A 13,750-nucleotide genomic window follows, 5' to 3' on the forward strand; every position below is an offset into this window, starting at 1 on the left:
AGCGGAGCAGCAGGAGATCCCTCCCCATGGACTACGGTTTGGTCCAGTATTGTTGAGCTAACTTATGCTAGAAGTATTTAACAAATAACTAGAGTCCAAATATAAATAACAACTTATTAATTACGCATTCTACATATTAACATTTGAGTCAAATAAGATTTGGTAGTGCATAGTAATATGTTTCGAAAAATGTCTGGCATCTTAAGTACTAACTAGAGAATTTTAGTTCAGTGTACATAAACACATAAGTGTTGTCTGGGAAAGGTCGCCCCAATTCAGCCCACATTACATTTCAAGATCACCAGAATTTACCTGTTTGCATCGCCAAATAAATGATAAGGCTGTTCTGCATGGAGATGTATAAAATGCGTGGGTTGCAGTGGAAAGCAATTCATTCGCAATATTTTAATCGTGGTATCGTGTCTGAAAATGGTAGTACTTCTGCTTTTCTGCATGCCGCTCATCCTTCGGCAAGGACTAGCTGACGTGGTGACCCCGACCACCGAATCACCCATTAGGATAAATGGCGGGCAGCGGGTGAACGAGACGGTGCCCTTCCAGGTGTCCTTGCAAATGCAGCGACGTGGACGCTGGCAGCACTTCTGTGGAGGATCCATTGTGAGTGGTCAGCACGTTCTTACGGCGGCCCACTGCATGGAGAAGATGAAGGTCGAGGACGTTAGCGTCGTCGTTGGGACGCTGAACTGGAAGGCCGGTGGACTACGTCACCGGGTGGTGACCAAGCACGTTCATCCCCAGTACTCGATGAATCCTCGGATCATCAACGACATCGCCCTGGTCAAGGTTACTCCGCCGTTTCGCCTGCAGCGATCTGACATCAGTACGATCCCTATCGGTGGCTCGGATCGCATTGGCGAGAAGGTTCCCGTCCGTCTCACCGGCTGGGGATCCACCACTTCATCCACTGCTTCGGCGACTCTGCCGGATCAGCTGCAGGCCCTGAACTATCGCACCATCTCGAATGAGGATTGCAACCAGAAGGGATTTCGGGTCACCCGGAACGAGATCTGCGCCCTGGCTGTCCACGGCCAAGGGGCATGTGTGGTGAGTAAATAAATAGTAGCATCATGCTAAGCTACTATTCAAAATTCAATCATGATTTCCTCATTTTAGGGCGACTCTGGTGGACCCCTGATTAAGCCTGGTCTGCAGCCGCAACTAGTGGGAATTGTCTCGTACGGATCATCCACCTGTGCCCAGGGCAGACCCGACGTCTACACACGGGTGTCCAGTTTTCTGCCCTACATCAGCCAGGTGATCAACAAAGACTTGGCCCAATAAATACCGAGCTGTAGCGCATAAATAAACTGAGCCTCTGCCCGAACTTGACTGAATTCCTCGAAGGCTTGCATTCTTGGTCACATGCCCCCACTTTCTACGCTTTGGCGACTAATTAAAAATCTTGTTCAATATTCGCCACAGCCAGAGGGAGGGCGGAGGAGTTCGAGAGTCCGGGTGTCCGAGTGTCCGCGTGTCTGGGTGGAGTCCACAGAGTCGCCTCGCCATCTTCGTGGTCTAGGCTTGGCCCGACTCCAGCGAAACTTGGGCTGCCGCCTGCCAGGGCGACCATGATAAATGCAAAAAGCAATTTATCGCGCATTTAACTCAATTCAGTTTCTTTATGGCAGCGGGATGTGGATGCCAGCATGAGGATGTGGAGACGTGGGGATGTGGGGATGTGGAGCCGGAGCGGTTGGTCGATGGAGCCTGCCACAAAGTTTCGCTGGCACGCACACTGTTTTGCGAACTCTGGACTCCTCTCCAAAGACCGGGCCTTGTAATTCGATATTAGATTTTATGCGCGACAAATACGAAGTGCAAACATTTTTATGTTCCCGCCGTTTCTATGCTGCAATTGGTACACCGCACATATGTACATGCATATATGTACGAGTATATATAAAGTGGAAACGATTTGACGGGGCGCCGACTTTGACTTTGGCTTTAACTTCGGTCTCGGCTCGACTGCGGTGTAATTAGGTTCAAATAATGTGGAGCTCAGGCCTCTTCGCGCCACACTAGTCAGCCAGGTAATTCAGTTGGGACAGCCCAAGAGAAGGATGCTCCTGCAGAGGACCCAGGTTTGCGGCAGAGTGTCCGCCTCGTCTCCTAGCTCGTTTCACGCTCTCAATTTACTGGATCAAAGCTCGCCACGCTCTGCGAGCCTAACACGGAAAATCTGGCCCAAATGAACTCCCATATAGACGGCTAGCAGCGGGTCAAATGGGCAGAAGACTAAACCAAACCAAAACTCCAGCGACCCATCTCAACGCATCTCATCTCTCATTCTGGGGGAATCTGAGTCTCGCTGCGCAACGGGCTCAGCATATAAATTCATTTAGATCAATCAATTCAATTTGTTTGTCAATAAGCCCTAAATGAGTATTTCATTTAAACAAATTAAAATTCGACCCATTCGGAATGCCAGAGGCTGCTCGGACTCATCCCGCAGCAATTAAAATTGACGCGACACACTCGATTCCCTGATTTCTTAAACGAGCGCAATGGAAACACATATAAATATGGCTGGACTTTGGCTCAGACCCAGACCCAGACCCGGACCCAGACCCAGATCCAGACCCTGGGACCCAGAGCCGTCGCCAAAGACGTTCCAGAGACCAAGAGACCAATGGCCAGCCCATCGCTGTTGACTTTTCATTGCCAATTAAAATCAAATAAATTTATTTGCTGCTTGACATTCGCCTGGCCACAGTGAGCAGTTTCGATTCGCCGTTTTTGTTTGGCATGCAAGTGCATTGAGCTGATTGCTCTGACCTCTTCGGAGATTGCCTGGACATTCCCGAAATCTGAAATCTCGGATCACTTGGCTTTTCCCTGGTTGGCCACCGACTCCATTGCCTTCTTGACCGTCTCCGGATCGCCGAGAAACTTCAACGTGGCCAAGGGCTTGATGCTCTCGTCCAGTTCGTAGACGAAGGGAATGCCCGTGGGCAGGTTGAGGCTCATTATGTCCTTGTCAGAGATGCACTCCAAGTGCTTTACCACGCCCCGCAGGCTGTTGCCGTGGGCGGCAATCAGGACACGCATTCCATCCTTGATTTGGGGCACTATGACCTCATTCCAGTAGGGCAATGTGCGCTCGATGGTGAGCTTGAGGGACTCGGATTTGGGGAACTCCTCCGGCTTCAGTTGGTCCTTGTAGCGCGGATCCTCAACAATGCAGGCGTAGTACTCGTGATCCTTCTCCATGGGCGGCGGTGGGGTGTCAAAGCTGCGGCGCCAGATCTTCACTTTCTCCTCGCCGAACTTCTTGGCGGTCTCGGCCTTGTTCAGTCCCGTCAGTCCGCCGTAGTGGCGCTCGTTGAGGCGCCACGTGGTGCACACTGGGATCTTCTTGTGCTCGCTGGACTTCAGGGCAACCCTGAGTGTCTCTTGGGCTCTGGTCAGCACCGAGGTGTGGGCCACATCGAACTCAATATTGGCATCCTTGAGGGCTTTGCCGGCGGCACAGGCCTCCTGCTGGCCCTTCTCCGACAGCTTGGCATCGAACCATCCGCAGAATAGGTTCTTCTGGTTCCACTCGGACTCCCCATGCCGCACCATCACGATCCTGTACTTGCCCTTCTTCTCGCCCTGCTTTCCGCCGGCGGATGTCTTCGAGTACGGGCAGCGGGCTTCGATGTTCGCCAGGCGACTCAGCAGTTGGCCACACCACGAATTCCTGGCCAGAGCCAACATTTTGGGTCACTTTGAATTTGGAAAGCTATTGCAGTCTATATTGTGTTCATTTCGAATGTGTTTTCCATTACAACTGCCGGGATGAAAATGCGACAGTAGGGAAATGTAGTTGAGGTTACTTTGATGTCTTTATTTCAAGCACTTAAACAATATAGAATTATTGCTCCATGTTTCATTATATTCTACGATTAACCGCTAGTAATGGTTGCTCCACCAGCTTCATAGTGGTATTGTCTATAAACTGAAGGTCCTTATACAAAAAGCTGGTACTCAGCATATAATTTCGTAATATTTTAGCTAGTGCCAGCTTTGCAGCTATCAGCGAAAGCTTCCAACCTGAGTATATAAAATATTATAATATTTATAAAGAATTTTGAGGAAGTACCCACCCAGGCATGTTTTCTTCCCCTTTGAAAAGGGTAAATATGCAAAAGATGGCCTTGCTCGCCTATTTTCGGGCAGAAAGTTATCGGGATTAAATGCATTAGCCTGTGGTCCCCATATGTTCTTATTACGGTGAGTGTGAAAAATGTCTATCATTAGGGTTACGCCTTCTGGAATCTTAAATCCGTTTGATAGTTGCATGCCCTGGGATGTTTGCCTTATCAATAGTGGAACGGCCGGTATTAAACGCATTGTCTCATGCAAGACTTGATCCAATTTCACTAATTTGGCCAGATCCGCATGACTAACTTCGAACTCTCCTCCTACAGGAAACACTTCTGTTAGCTCCTCAAATACTTTATCCTGGTGGTCGGGGAACATTGCTAACAGAATAAGCACGTTGTTGACTGTTATAGATAAGGTGTCGGATGCGGCAAAAATGATATTAGAAAATTCCCCCATCACGTCGTCATAAGAAAGATCTCCGCTTCTGACAAGATCGAGAATGCGGTCAATTAGTGCCGGTTCTGAGACACTTTCTGTGCTACGACTCAGCTTTTTGTCAATTATCTGTAAAAATATCTTTAGAAGGAAATCTCTGAAATCTAAGTTATATTTACATCTTTGATGAAGGCATTTGACTGCGTTGTGGCCTCTAGTCGTCGTTTTTCATAGCCAAAAAGCCTTCCTAGATACTTATTCCTCAGCCAAGGCATCACAACTCCAAAAGGTATTAGGTTGTTGAGTCTATGCAATATATAAGGTATTATGTGAAATCGGCTGGAATCAATGTTATCGGATGGTAATAATCGTACGCCTTGTAGCTTTCCAACAGATTTCCGTTCTTGTAGTTGGCCTGATTTCTCACTTCATCGCCCATGGTAATTTCTAAAATTTAAAAGCTATTAAAATAAGAATATATCCGACTATTTATTTACTTACGAGCGGCTATTTTGAACGACCATATATTAAGTTCTGGAAGTAAGTTTAACTCTCCCCGACCGACAAATTCACCGAGTAAAGTTACCAAGAAATTTGATTCATTGTTTAAGCCTGGCACAAAACTTAGAACGGCATTGTTCTTAAACGATGGTGACAAAAGTTTTCTTCGTTCATTCCACTGATTATCTATATCAACAATCGATTGAATTATGAAACAAAAAATTATACCAATTCGTCACTTACCCTTCAGTGTCAGAAGCCCCAGTCCTAAGCATGATGAAATGGCCCTGTCCACAACAGAACTCCTGTTGTTGCAATGGGGAGACATGAAAATATCCTCAAGGATCTGCGGTTCACAGGTGACCAGGACTGGTGTTATGCCAATCCAGGTCAATACCGTTTTTCCGTACCTTTTAAATAAAATGGTACGCAGGCGAATCTTACCTGTGAGTAGACATCTAAAATACCTTTACTTCATTTAATTAGAGTATATGATTGCATACGTTTTAGGCGAATGTAGTCGAATGCAAGTCCCACAAAGGGAATTCCCATTGGTCCAGGCAACTTTAGCATCATAATGTAAAATCTTCTACGTCTCCATAGGAAATACATCCAGAAAATTATTGCAGTTGCCTCTAACAATTGCAGAGTAACCATTTCCAGCTGCTATTTTGTTGAACGGTGGTGAATGAATCTTTGTGAATTCGTACGAGCTTTATATAGGGGAAACATGCATACCATTTAATTGCCCTAAAACATTTTGACCTTTTCGCACATTTATTAAATTAAAAAAAGCTACCATTTCTCATTATAAATATATATAATATGTGTGATAATATGCAAAATTAAAACGTTCTGTTAAGAAGTTCGTCGTTGAAATGCCAGTTGTGGTGACTGATGCAGCTTCATGACCATGTGGTCGACGAATTTCAGATTTTCATAGGGAAAGCTAGTACTTAGCTGGTAGTTTCTCAGTATCTTGACCAAAGCTAGCTTCGAAGACATCAGTCCATATTGCCAGCCTGAAACAGATAAAAAAATGTATTAAGCATTTTACTCATATTTGACAAGGCTAACAAACCAATGCAATTTCTCTTTCCCTTCGAAAAAGGAACAAAGGCATATGGATGCCTATTTTGGATTTTTTCCGGTAGAAAGTTTTCGGGATTGAAGCGCGCTGCTTCTGGGCCCCAATAATCGCTGTTTCGATGAGTGTTGAATATGTCTATGACGATAACCATTCCTTTGGGGATCACAGCTCCATTTGATAGCTGCAAGTCCTCCAGTGTTTCCCTCGCGGAGATCGGAACGGATGGTAACAATCGCAGGGTTTCATTCAACACGCGATCGAGGTAAGCCAATTGTTGAAGATCGGTGTGGGTAACCTCGAAGTTTTTGGCCAAAGGGAAGTGCTCCTTAATCTCGTTGAAGACCATTTCCTGATGCTCGGGGAACATGGCCAGCAAAACGAGGGCATGATAAACCGTGTGGGCGGTTGTCTCGAATGCGGCGAGAACCATACTGCTGCATTCGGCACATAACTCAGTTAGGGATATTTCGTCATTACGAAAAAGTTCTATTGCCCAGTGTATAACCGTCTTAAGTTCAGACTCGCAATTATTGGCAGGGTTTGAATTTAGCTTTTTGTTCAGAATCTGAATAGGAAAGTGCTGAAAATGTAAATCTTCAATTGGCAATCTCAACTCACGTTGTTTATCATTTTATTAATCTCAGAAACGTCTCTTGCTCGCAGCCTTTCAAGTCCGAAGAGTTTGGAAAGAATTTTATTTTGCACAAATGGCAAGAAAATATTTATGATGGTATGTCGCAAGATCCTAAAGATATATATAAAGAAATATATATAGTGAGAGGACAATACTATTTGGGAGTCTCTTACGACTGGTAGCTCTTCAATATTGTGTCGTCCTTGAAACTATCATCTTTTGTAACATCCGTGCCCAATGTGGTTTCTATACAGCCAAAATTAAGTTTGCCTCAAAATTGGAATGGTTTGTTTACTTACGAGTAGCTATTTTGAATGACCATCGAATAAGGTCTGGCAGGACATCTACTTCACCTTTACCAACATAGGAGTCAAAAAAGCTGACCAGTAAATCCGTTTCGGCATTGAAAATGGGAAGAAAGCTGAGCAAAACACTATGCTTAAATGCGGGATTCATCTGCTTGCGACGCGCCATCCACTTGGATCCTGCATGGATGCCATTAGTGAAATTTTAGATAAAAGTGGCGTATAGACCGCAGTACCCTGTAGTGTCAGCAGTCCCTTTCCCATAGAAAGTGCCATCGCATTAGTTGTCTGAGAGCTTCTGTTAATGCACAAGGGTGACGTGAAGACCTCCTCGGCCATCTTTGGATCTCTTGTTATCAAAATGGGAGTTGTGCCTATCCAGGACAGAAATGTGGAACCGTACCTATCCATATACCTGGTTCTTGAACTCATGCTGCCTGTGGATAAGGATATTTTTTTCTGATTCGAGTTTTTACATCGCACTTACGCCTGCCAATGAGTAGATATCCTATGGAATTCCCAATTAAAGGAAGTCCCATGGTTCCCGGCAACTGCAGCATCAGCATGTATAATTTGCGTCGACTCCATATAAAAAGGATCCACAGAATTACACTCGCAGCGGTCAACAATTTTATGTCTATCATTTTGACCAAGTATTTTTCATCTGCGAGCGCTAATTGTATAATTTAGGTAGTTACTTTTTTTGGCGAGTTCTGGTTACGCTTTTTTCTAAAAGCGTTGCCCTAATGTCAACCTATTTATGGCTTTCAACTCTACAGCCTAATTACTTTGTATTTCATTAAGGCAATCATTTATTAGGTGAGTTCGCAGGAAAATTAAGAAATACATTACAAAATTTTGGATTTATATTATATTTGTATAAGCAAATTATTAAAATAAATCTGAGTAACAGCAAAATAGTCACATAAAAACAGTTCCTCGAATCGATATCTAGGAAATTCTGATGCAAAATACTGAAGTGTAAAGTGTTCCCAAGTGTTCCTAAGTCCGCCGATGAAATTCTAGTCCAGGCAACTGAGCCAGTTTCATTCCCATGTTGTCAACGAATTCGAGATCTCCGTATCGATAAGAAGTGCTCACTTTGTAGTTCCTAAGTATCTTAGACAAGGCAAGCTTGGATGACATCAATCCATATTTCCAACCTTAGGGTATATTGATTAAAAGTGCATTTTATGATGACAAACAACAACAAAAACCCACCTATACAATTTCGCCTTCCCTTCGAAAAGGGAATGTAAGCGTAAGGGTGCCTATCGCGCACATTGTCGGGCAGAAAGTGATCTGGGTTGAACATCGATGGATCGGGACCCCAATGATCCCGGTTGCGATGGGTGGCAAATATATCGACACCAATTGCGACTCCCTTTGGAATGACCACTCCAGTGGACAGCCGGAAATCCTGTAGTGTTTCTCTCGGTGTAAATGGAACAGAAGGTATCAATCGCAGGGTTTCGTTTAACACGCGCTCCAGATACACCATTCTTTGCAAATCGTCGTACGTCACCTCAAAGTCGCCGGCCATGGGAAACAGCTCCTTCAGCTCCTGGTAGATCGTGTCCTGGTGCTCCGGGAACATGGCCAGCAGGGTGAGGGCGTGACACACCGTGACACCGGTTGTCTCAAAGGCAGCGGCAACCATAGAGCAGCACTCGGATCGCACCTCTTCCACGGGCAATTCTCCATTCCGATAGAGTTCCATGGACTTCTTAATCAAAGAGCTTACTTCAGGCTGTGAGCCACTCTTGGGCTTTGACATTAACTTGCGGTCAACGATCTAAGGGGGGAAAGGTGTTACGGTGGTAATCCAATTAGGCCATGCAAAACTCACTGTGGCTATCATTTTGTAAATATTAATCCTGGCCGAAGTTTTCTGCGCTTCAAATCCGCACAGTGTTGAAATTATCTTGTTGTGAGTGAATGGCAACAAAATATTCATGACGATAATTTTCATAAGCCTAAGAAGTGTGAATTATTTTGGAAGCTGAACGTTTGCGGACTCGATTGCACTTACGACTCGTAACTTTTCAAAACTGAATCGTTCTTGAAGGCCGTTTCTTCCTTCACATCAGTTCCTACTGTGGTTTCTGTGAAAAAATATTACAATAGACATCTGAAACTATTTTAAATCTTGTTTAACTTACGAGTGGCTACTCTAAACGACCATCTTACTATATCATCGAGGACCTTCTTTTCACCCTGACCGACAAATGAGTCCAGGAAGGCCACCAAAGATTTCGATTCAGCGTTGAAAATGGGAAGAAAACTCAGCAGAACATTTTGCCTGAATGTGGGATTCAAGTGCTTGCGACGTTCAACCCACTTGGATCCTAAAATAAATAATTATGTTATTTTGCAGTGAGTTAAAGCCTGTTTTCCATGTTTTCCATGTTTTCCATCACCCTGTAATGACAATAACCCATCGCCTGCACAGCTGGAAATCGGTTTGGAAAGTAGCGAGCTCCTATTGAGGCACTCTGGGGACATGAAGATTTCCTCGGCAATCTTTGGATCCCGTGTGATTATCAATGGCGTGGGTCCCATCCACAAGATACACGTGGAACCGTAAATATCCATATACTTGGTTCGTATGCTCATTTTGCCTATATTTACAAAGACTTCAGTTAATCGACTGCCGCTTTATCCAGTTTATGCAATAATCACGTTTATAGGTGATCAGATACTCCCAGGCAACGCCCAGAACGGGTAATCCCATGGGTCCTGAGAGCTTCAGTTGCAGCATATAGAGCCTGCGACGACTCCATAGTAAGTATATCCAGAAAAACACTCCCACGGTTAACAGCAGTTTGAACGTATCCATGAGAGGGACTCTATTCTGAGCTCGAAGTAAACCAACCGCTTGAAGTGGTTCTAGGCACTGTTTTGCCTGGGCGAATTCGGCAAAGGTTTTATACGAAAAAGTAGAAGTGCTTCTGTGGTCAAATAAATATTAATAGGTATTATTATGTGCTACCAAAACAACGTTAGACTTTGTCCTCTTTTTAGGCGCTTAAAAAGCATTCTGATTACGTCAAGAACCGACCGACCGTCGAACATTTTGCGGTCAGAGTACATCCGCACTTTAAGAGGCCCAATGATCTGCTCAATCGACCCACGATCCATCATCCCCACTGGGTGTAAAGGCAATTAAGCCCGAATCGCGTCAACCGCTTACGAGTCTAAGGCGAAGCTTACCTGGCTATATAACTAATCTGTAGGCAAACATAAATAAAAAACCTATAGACAAGAAGCTGCTGGGCCACAACAGGTAAATCACTATCGAAGTGTGCGCGGGGCAATTAAAGTCACGAAAAATGTCAGCGGCGATAAATTATTTTTTAAGTGCGTTCTCCCAAAAAGTTGTCAAAAAGTGTTAGAAATTTTCACCGCAAGCTGGGAGGCAAAGTCGATGCGTGCTGCCTTGTTGTCTCAAGGTGTCTGTGCCTCAAGGTGTGGCATGCTGCCCACGAACATGGACACGGCACACGCAAGCTCTACAGATATTTGGGTGAATTGTGGTTACCCAGACTCTGGGTCTTTGGAAAGACGTCTGATAGCCGCGCGATAAGCAACATTACCGTACAATTTTCAATTAACACGCAGGGGAAAATTCGAGGGGGAAAATGCGGTGATAAATTCCACAGAGCCTCTTCCACGACCCTGGCGCTTCCAGGCACAAACTGTTCGCCGGAGCCCCAACAAATTGTCTAATCTAATGCCCAGCCTGGAGCCCAGAGGAGCTGGAGCTGAAGATGGAGCTGCAGCCGGAGGAGCTGTGCTCCAGCCAGGTCGGAACTGATCTATGGTAGCCGTTAGTGTCGTCGGCAGTGAAAAGTTGTCGACCTGCACTGGCAAAATACGAGTATAGTAAATAGAGAATGCGCAAAAATAAAAGCCACGCAAATCCAGGCAAATAATCGACAAACGTCCAACAAGCCAACTGAGCGTGGTAGACGATTTATCATCTCGACTTGGGCTTCAGTTTCGCCTCCAGTCCGGTGGCCGTAAAAGCTTCTTTATGGCTGCTTCTGTGCTCCGGTCCCTGGACACTGGTTCTACCTTTTGGATGGGATGGATATCCCGCTCGCCGGGCACAAATCTTTGGTTTTATGTTTAGTTTCACCTTGCCCGCTCGAAATGACACCTTTCTTATTCGCTTTGTTTTTGGTGCTGTTTTATGGAGCTTTAAATGATTTATATGCATGAGTTGGGAGGCATTTGGTTATATCGTTATTATCTGGAATATAAATAATTGCATTATAACAAATAAAATTTAAAGTAATAATTCTTGTGTAAATAGCTACGTTCTTATTACCGTTTATTATATGGTCTCTGCTTTTCATTACAAAGTTATAAAAAAATTTTATTATGGTACTGAAAGCTGAAATAAAGCTAGGTCGTAATACGATTTTTTATACTCTTTCGCCTAGTCCATATTTTGAAACAGACTTTCATAGAGAGTGCAATTGTCTATGTAGGCTTACAGTGGGTGTTACTTCCATTTGCTTGTATTTCTTGGGTCAAAGCTCACGATTAAAGAGTAAAAGATTACTTTCAATGCACTTTCGACCCGCACCCCCGAACTTAATCAACTTTTCAATTCTCCTTGAACAAACAAATGAAACGCAGAAAGTATCTTACCATTTTTCCTATTAGACGCGGCGCTTTCATCATTTTCTGGAGGCGCGTGAGGAGTTCAAAGGCTGCCCAAATGACATCCGTATGTGGCCAGTGGCTGGCCAAAATAAAGCCGCTTCTCCACTGGCGCATCTCCTTGGAGCACTGGCTACTGCACAGCTGCAACTGCAACTGCAAGTGCAAGTGCAGCCCCAATCGAGATGGAGATGCATCTGGTGAGCACACACGTCCGCTGGCCATGAACTTTGCTCGCCTAACCCCTTCCTGCCATTGAATGCTGAATTTCGGATTGGACCTGCGGCAATTTGAGCACCTGGCGGGCCCCATGTGAGCACTTCCAGAGCTCATTTTCCGTTTTCCCCAGCGCCGCGAATCGAAGTCCATTTGCGTAAATTGAAAATGCAGCAGAAAAAGGATTCAAACACCTGCAAAAATTGTAACAGTGGAACGACCACTTAAGTAATGGCAGGGAATTACTTGAAACTTAAGCCATGTATGGCATGCCCACTCCCATGAATCCTTCCCTGCAGATTGTGCGGGTGTGTGAAATAGGGCTAAGCTCTAAGGCTTTGGGTGATGCTGATGCGTGCGGGTTCAGGTCCTAACTTCCGGGATCCCCACCCGCACCTGGCGACGTGGACCTGGACATGCATGCGATTCCATTTTGATAATAATGGCACAGCCAAATAATTATAATGATCGTGATCACAATCAGCGATGGGAGATGACTAAGCAATTTACCGTTTCTAACCGCGTATAGATTTCTGAGCCCAGACCCCGGGCACATCTTCAATGAAATTTCAGGTCAATTGTCTTGCGGCGGCTGCGTTTGGGTGTTTGTGTCTTGCGGTCTGGGATCCGAACTCCCAACCCAAGCCCAAACCCAAACCCAAACTCAAACCCAAACCCGAACCCGAACCTGGGACCCACAACCAGAACCAGAACCAGACTTGGACCGCAGCCAGTTCTTGGCCAGTTGAATTGGATTTTCTTTTTGTTCTTCGTGCATTTTCGTGCTTGCGGATTCTCCGACATCTAAACATCGATCCCCTTCGCCCCTGGAACATCTTCTCCAGATATCCCAGAAGGCCTGCCTGCGTAGGCGCTTTCACAGATTAATTGAAGTCATAAGCAATTGTAAACTTATCGCTTTCGGTACGCCGATCCGATCCATCCACCAACTGGATAATTCTATAATATTTTCTCTGCGGTTTCTCCATCGCATCGCATCGCATCGCATTGCATCGCCGGCCTTTATCGATTTGCAGTTTGAGAATGGTTGGTGGTGTTGGCGTTTGGCTAATTTGTTGCTATATTTGATTGTGGCACACTTTGCGCAATTATTTGATTGCGTTTCTATTAAGTCCCGATGCAGTTCAAGAGGTCAACAATCAGAAGCCGCTCCATTGCCTGCGTTTAGTTCTCTGGGTTTCGGGGCTAAGTTCTTTTTATCGCGTTTAAAATTGCTTAAAAATAAAAATAATTTTTTTATACATATGAATGGGAAAATGTTTAATTTAGGAATCCTGAACGACGTTCAGGAATATCAATTGCTGGGAGTTAGCCCGTCCAAAGCCATAAATCTGTCACTTGGCAGCTATTACCCATACGCCCCGCCATCCACAGCAACAATGGCAATAATAAAGTTTGGCAAGTGATGCAGCCCATCCGTGACAATGGAGGAAGCGCCCAAGGCAGCAATTACGGAGCGCGTTGGGACGAAAGGATAAAAGCAGGATGCTCGAATATGGGTAATAAATGCCGCACGGCAAGATGATACACTTATCCGCCGCCACACGCAACCACATGATGAGTTAAGAGGCAAATGCTAATGGAAATATGACAAGGAAGCCGCGCTCCATCCTTCAGGCAGGCACATATGCAAATGGCACGCTAAATGTACATATGAGAAGGATGTGCGCCATGTGAATTTAGTGGTTACGGAAGCTCTGCGGCAGTTAAACATGGCGTCTTGCGATTTTATTGCCGCCTCGAAAGTTTGCCTACGCTTTGTGGCAT

At 45.1% G+C, this 13,750-nt stretch overlaps 5 protein-coding genes across 5 annotated transcripts; 1 reads left to right on the plus strand and 4 right to left on the minus strand.

Moving 5' to 3' along the window:
- The first annotated feature begins 392 nt into the window (after positions 1-392).
- LOC6554094 (chymotrypsin-1) lies at positions 393-1,408 on the plus strand. Its single transcript, XM_001980415.2, has 2 exons — positions 393-1,065; positions 1,135-1,408. The coding sequence occupies exons 1-2, from the start codon at positions 430-432 to the stop codon at positions 1,300-1,302; spliced, it is 804 nt and encodes a 267-aa protein (XP_001980451.1). The 5' UTR covers positions 393-429; the 3' UTR covers positions 1,303-1,408.
- Positions 1,409-2,686: 1,278 nt separating this feature from the next.
- Positions 2,687-3,839, minus strand: LOC6554093 (phosphoglycerate mutase 2). The gene has a single exon (XM_001980414.3). The coding sequence runs from the start codon at positions 3,718-3,720 to the stop codon at positions 2,842-2,844; it is 879 nt and encodes a 292-aa protein (XP_001980450.1). The 5' UTR covers positions 3,721-3,839; the 3' UTR covers positions 2,687-2,841.
- LOC6553801 (probable cytochrome P450 313a5) lies at positions 3,833-5,740 on the minus strand. Its single transcript, XM_001980413.2, has 7 exons — positions 5,550-5,740; positions 5,290-5,490; positions 5,047-5,232; positions 4,920-4,992; positions 4,725-4,851; positions 4,110-4,674; positions 3,833-4,056 (listed from the first exon to the last, which is right to left on the minus strand). The coding sequence occupies exons 1-7, from the start codon at positions 5,701-5,703 to the stop codon at positions 3,896-3,898; spliced, it is 1,467 nt and encodes a 488-aa protein (XP_001980449.1). The 5' UTR covers positions 5,704-5,740; the 3' UTR covers positions 3,833-3,895.
- A 138-nt stretch (positions 5,741-5,878) lies between these two features.
- Positions 5,879-7,722, minus strand: LOC6553800 (probable cytochrome P450 313a2). The gene is made up of 7 exons (XM_001980412.2): positions 7,563-7,722; positions 7,312-7,512; positions 7,070-7,255; positions 6,944-7,016; positions 6,755-6,881; positions 6,128-6,701; positions 5,879-6,068 (listed from the first exon to the last, which is right to left on the minus strand). The coding sequence occupies exons 1-7, from the start codon at positions 7,717-7,719 to the stop codon at positions 5,905-5,907; spliced, it is 1,482 nt and encodes a 493-aa protein (XP_001980448.1). The 5' UTR covers positions 7,720-7,722; the 3' UTR covers positions 5,879-5,904.
- Positions 7,723-7,966: 244 nt separating this feature from the next.
- Positions 7,967-10,065, minus strand: LOC6553799 (probable cytochrome P450 313a3). Its single transcript, XM_001980411.2, has 7 exons — positions 9,758-10,065; positions 9,496-9,696; positions 9,238-9,423; positions 9,108-9,180; positions 8,925-9,051; positions 8,297-8,870; positions 7,967-8,238 (listed from the first exon to the last, which is right to left on the minus strand). Exons 1-7 carry the CDS (start codon positions 9,912-9,914, stop codon positions 8,078-8,080), a joined length of 1,479 nt encoding a protein of 492 aa, XP_001980447.1. The 5' UTR covers positions 9,915-10,065; the 3' UTR covers positions 7,967-8,077.
- Positions 10,066-13,750: the final 3,685 nt, after the last annotated feature.

Source organism: Drosophila erecta, unplaced genomic scaffold, assembly GCF_003286155.1.
Source record: "Drosophila erecta strain 14021-0224.00,06,07 unplaced genomic scaffold, DereRS2 tig00000000-arrow-pilon, whole genome shotgun sequence".
NCBI lineage: Eukaryota > Metazoa > Arthropoda > Insecta > Diptera > Drosophilidae > Drosophila > Drosophila erecta.

Excerpts from the sequence above, each read along its gene's own strand:
- LOC6554094 (XM_001980415.2), top strand. The coding sequence starts at position 430 with ATGGTAGTACTTCTGCTTTTCTGCATGCCGCTCATCCTTCGGCAAGGA. Across the intron at positions 1,066-1,134 it reads ACGGCCAAGGGGCATGTGTG|GGCGACTCTGGTGGACCCCT; the intron begins GTGAGTAAATAA and ends TCCTCATTTTAG.
- LOC6554093 (XM_001980414.3), bottom strand. The coding sequence starts at position 3,720 with ATGTTGGCTCTGGCCAGGAATTCGTGGTGTGGCCAACTGCTGAGTCGC.
- LOC6553801 (XM_001980413.2), bottom strand. The coding sequence starts at position 5,703 with ATGGTTACTCTGCAATTGTTAGAGGCAACTGCAATAATTTTCTGGATG. Across the intron at positions 4,852-4,919 it reads CTGTTGGAAAGCTACAAGGC|ACTCAACAACCTAATACCTT; the intron begins GTACGATTATTA and ends TATATTGCATAG. Across the intron at positions 4,057-4,109 it reads GGGGAAGAAAACATGCCTGG|GTTGGAAGCTTTCGCTGATA; the intron begins GTGGGTACTTCC and ends TTATATACTCAG.
- LOC6553800 (XM_001980412.2), bottom strand. The coding sequence starts at position 7,719 with ATGATAGACATAAAATTGTTGACCGCTGCGAGTGTAATTCTGTGGATC. Across the intron at positions 6,882-6,943 it reads ATATTGAAGAGCTACCAGTC|GATCTTGCGACATACCATCA; the intron begins GTAAGAGACTCC and ends ATATATCTTTAG. Across the intron at positions 6,702-6,754 it reads TTAATAAAATGATAAACAAC|ATTCTGAACAAAAAGCTAAA; the intron begins GTGAGTTGAGAT and ends TTTCCTATTCAG.
- LOC6553799 (XM_001980411.2), bottom strand. The coding sequence starts at position 9,914 with ATGGATACGTTCAAACTGCTGTTAACCGTGGGAGTGTTTTTCTGGATA. Across the intron at positions 9,181-9,237 it reads GTCGTTTAGAGTAGCCACTC|AAACCACAGTAGGAACTGAT; the intron begins GTAAGTTAAACA and ends ATTTTTTCACAG. Across the intron at positions 9,052-9,107 it reads GTTTTGAAAAGTTACGAGTC|GCTTATGAAAATTATCGTCA; the intron begins GTAAGTGCAATC and ends CACACTTCTTAG.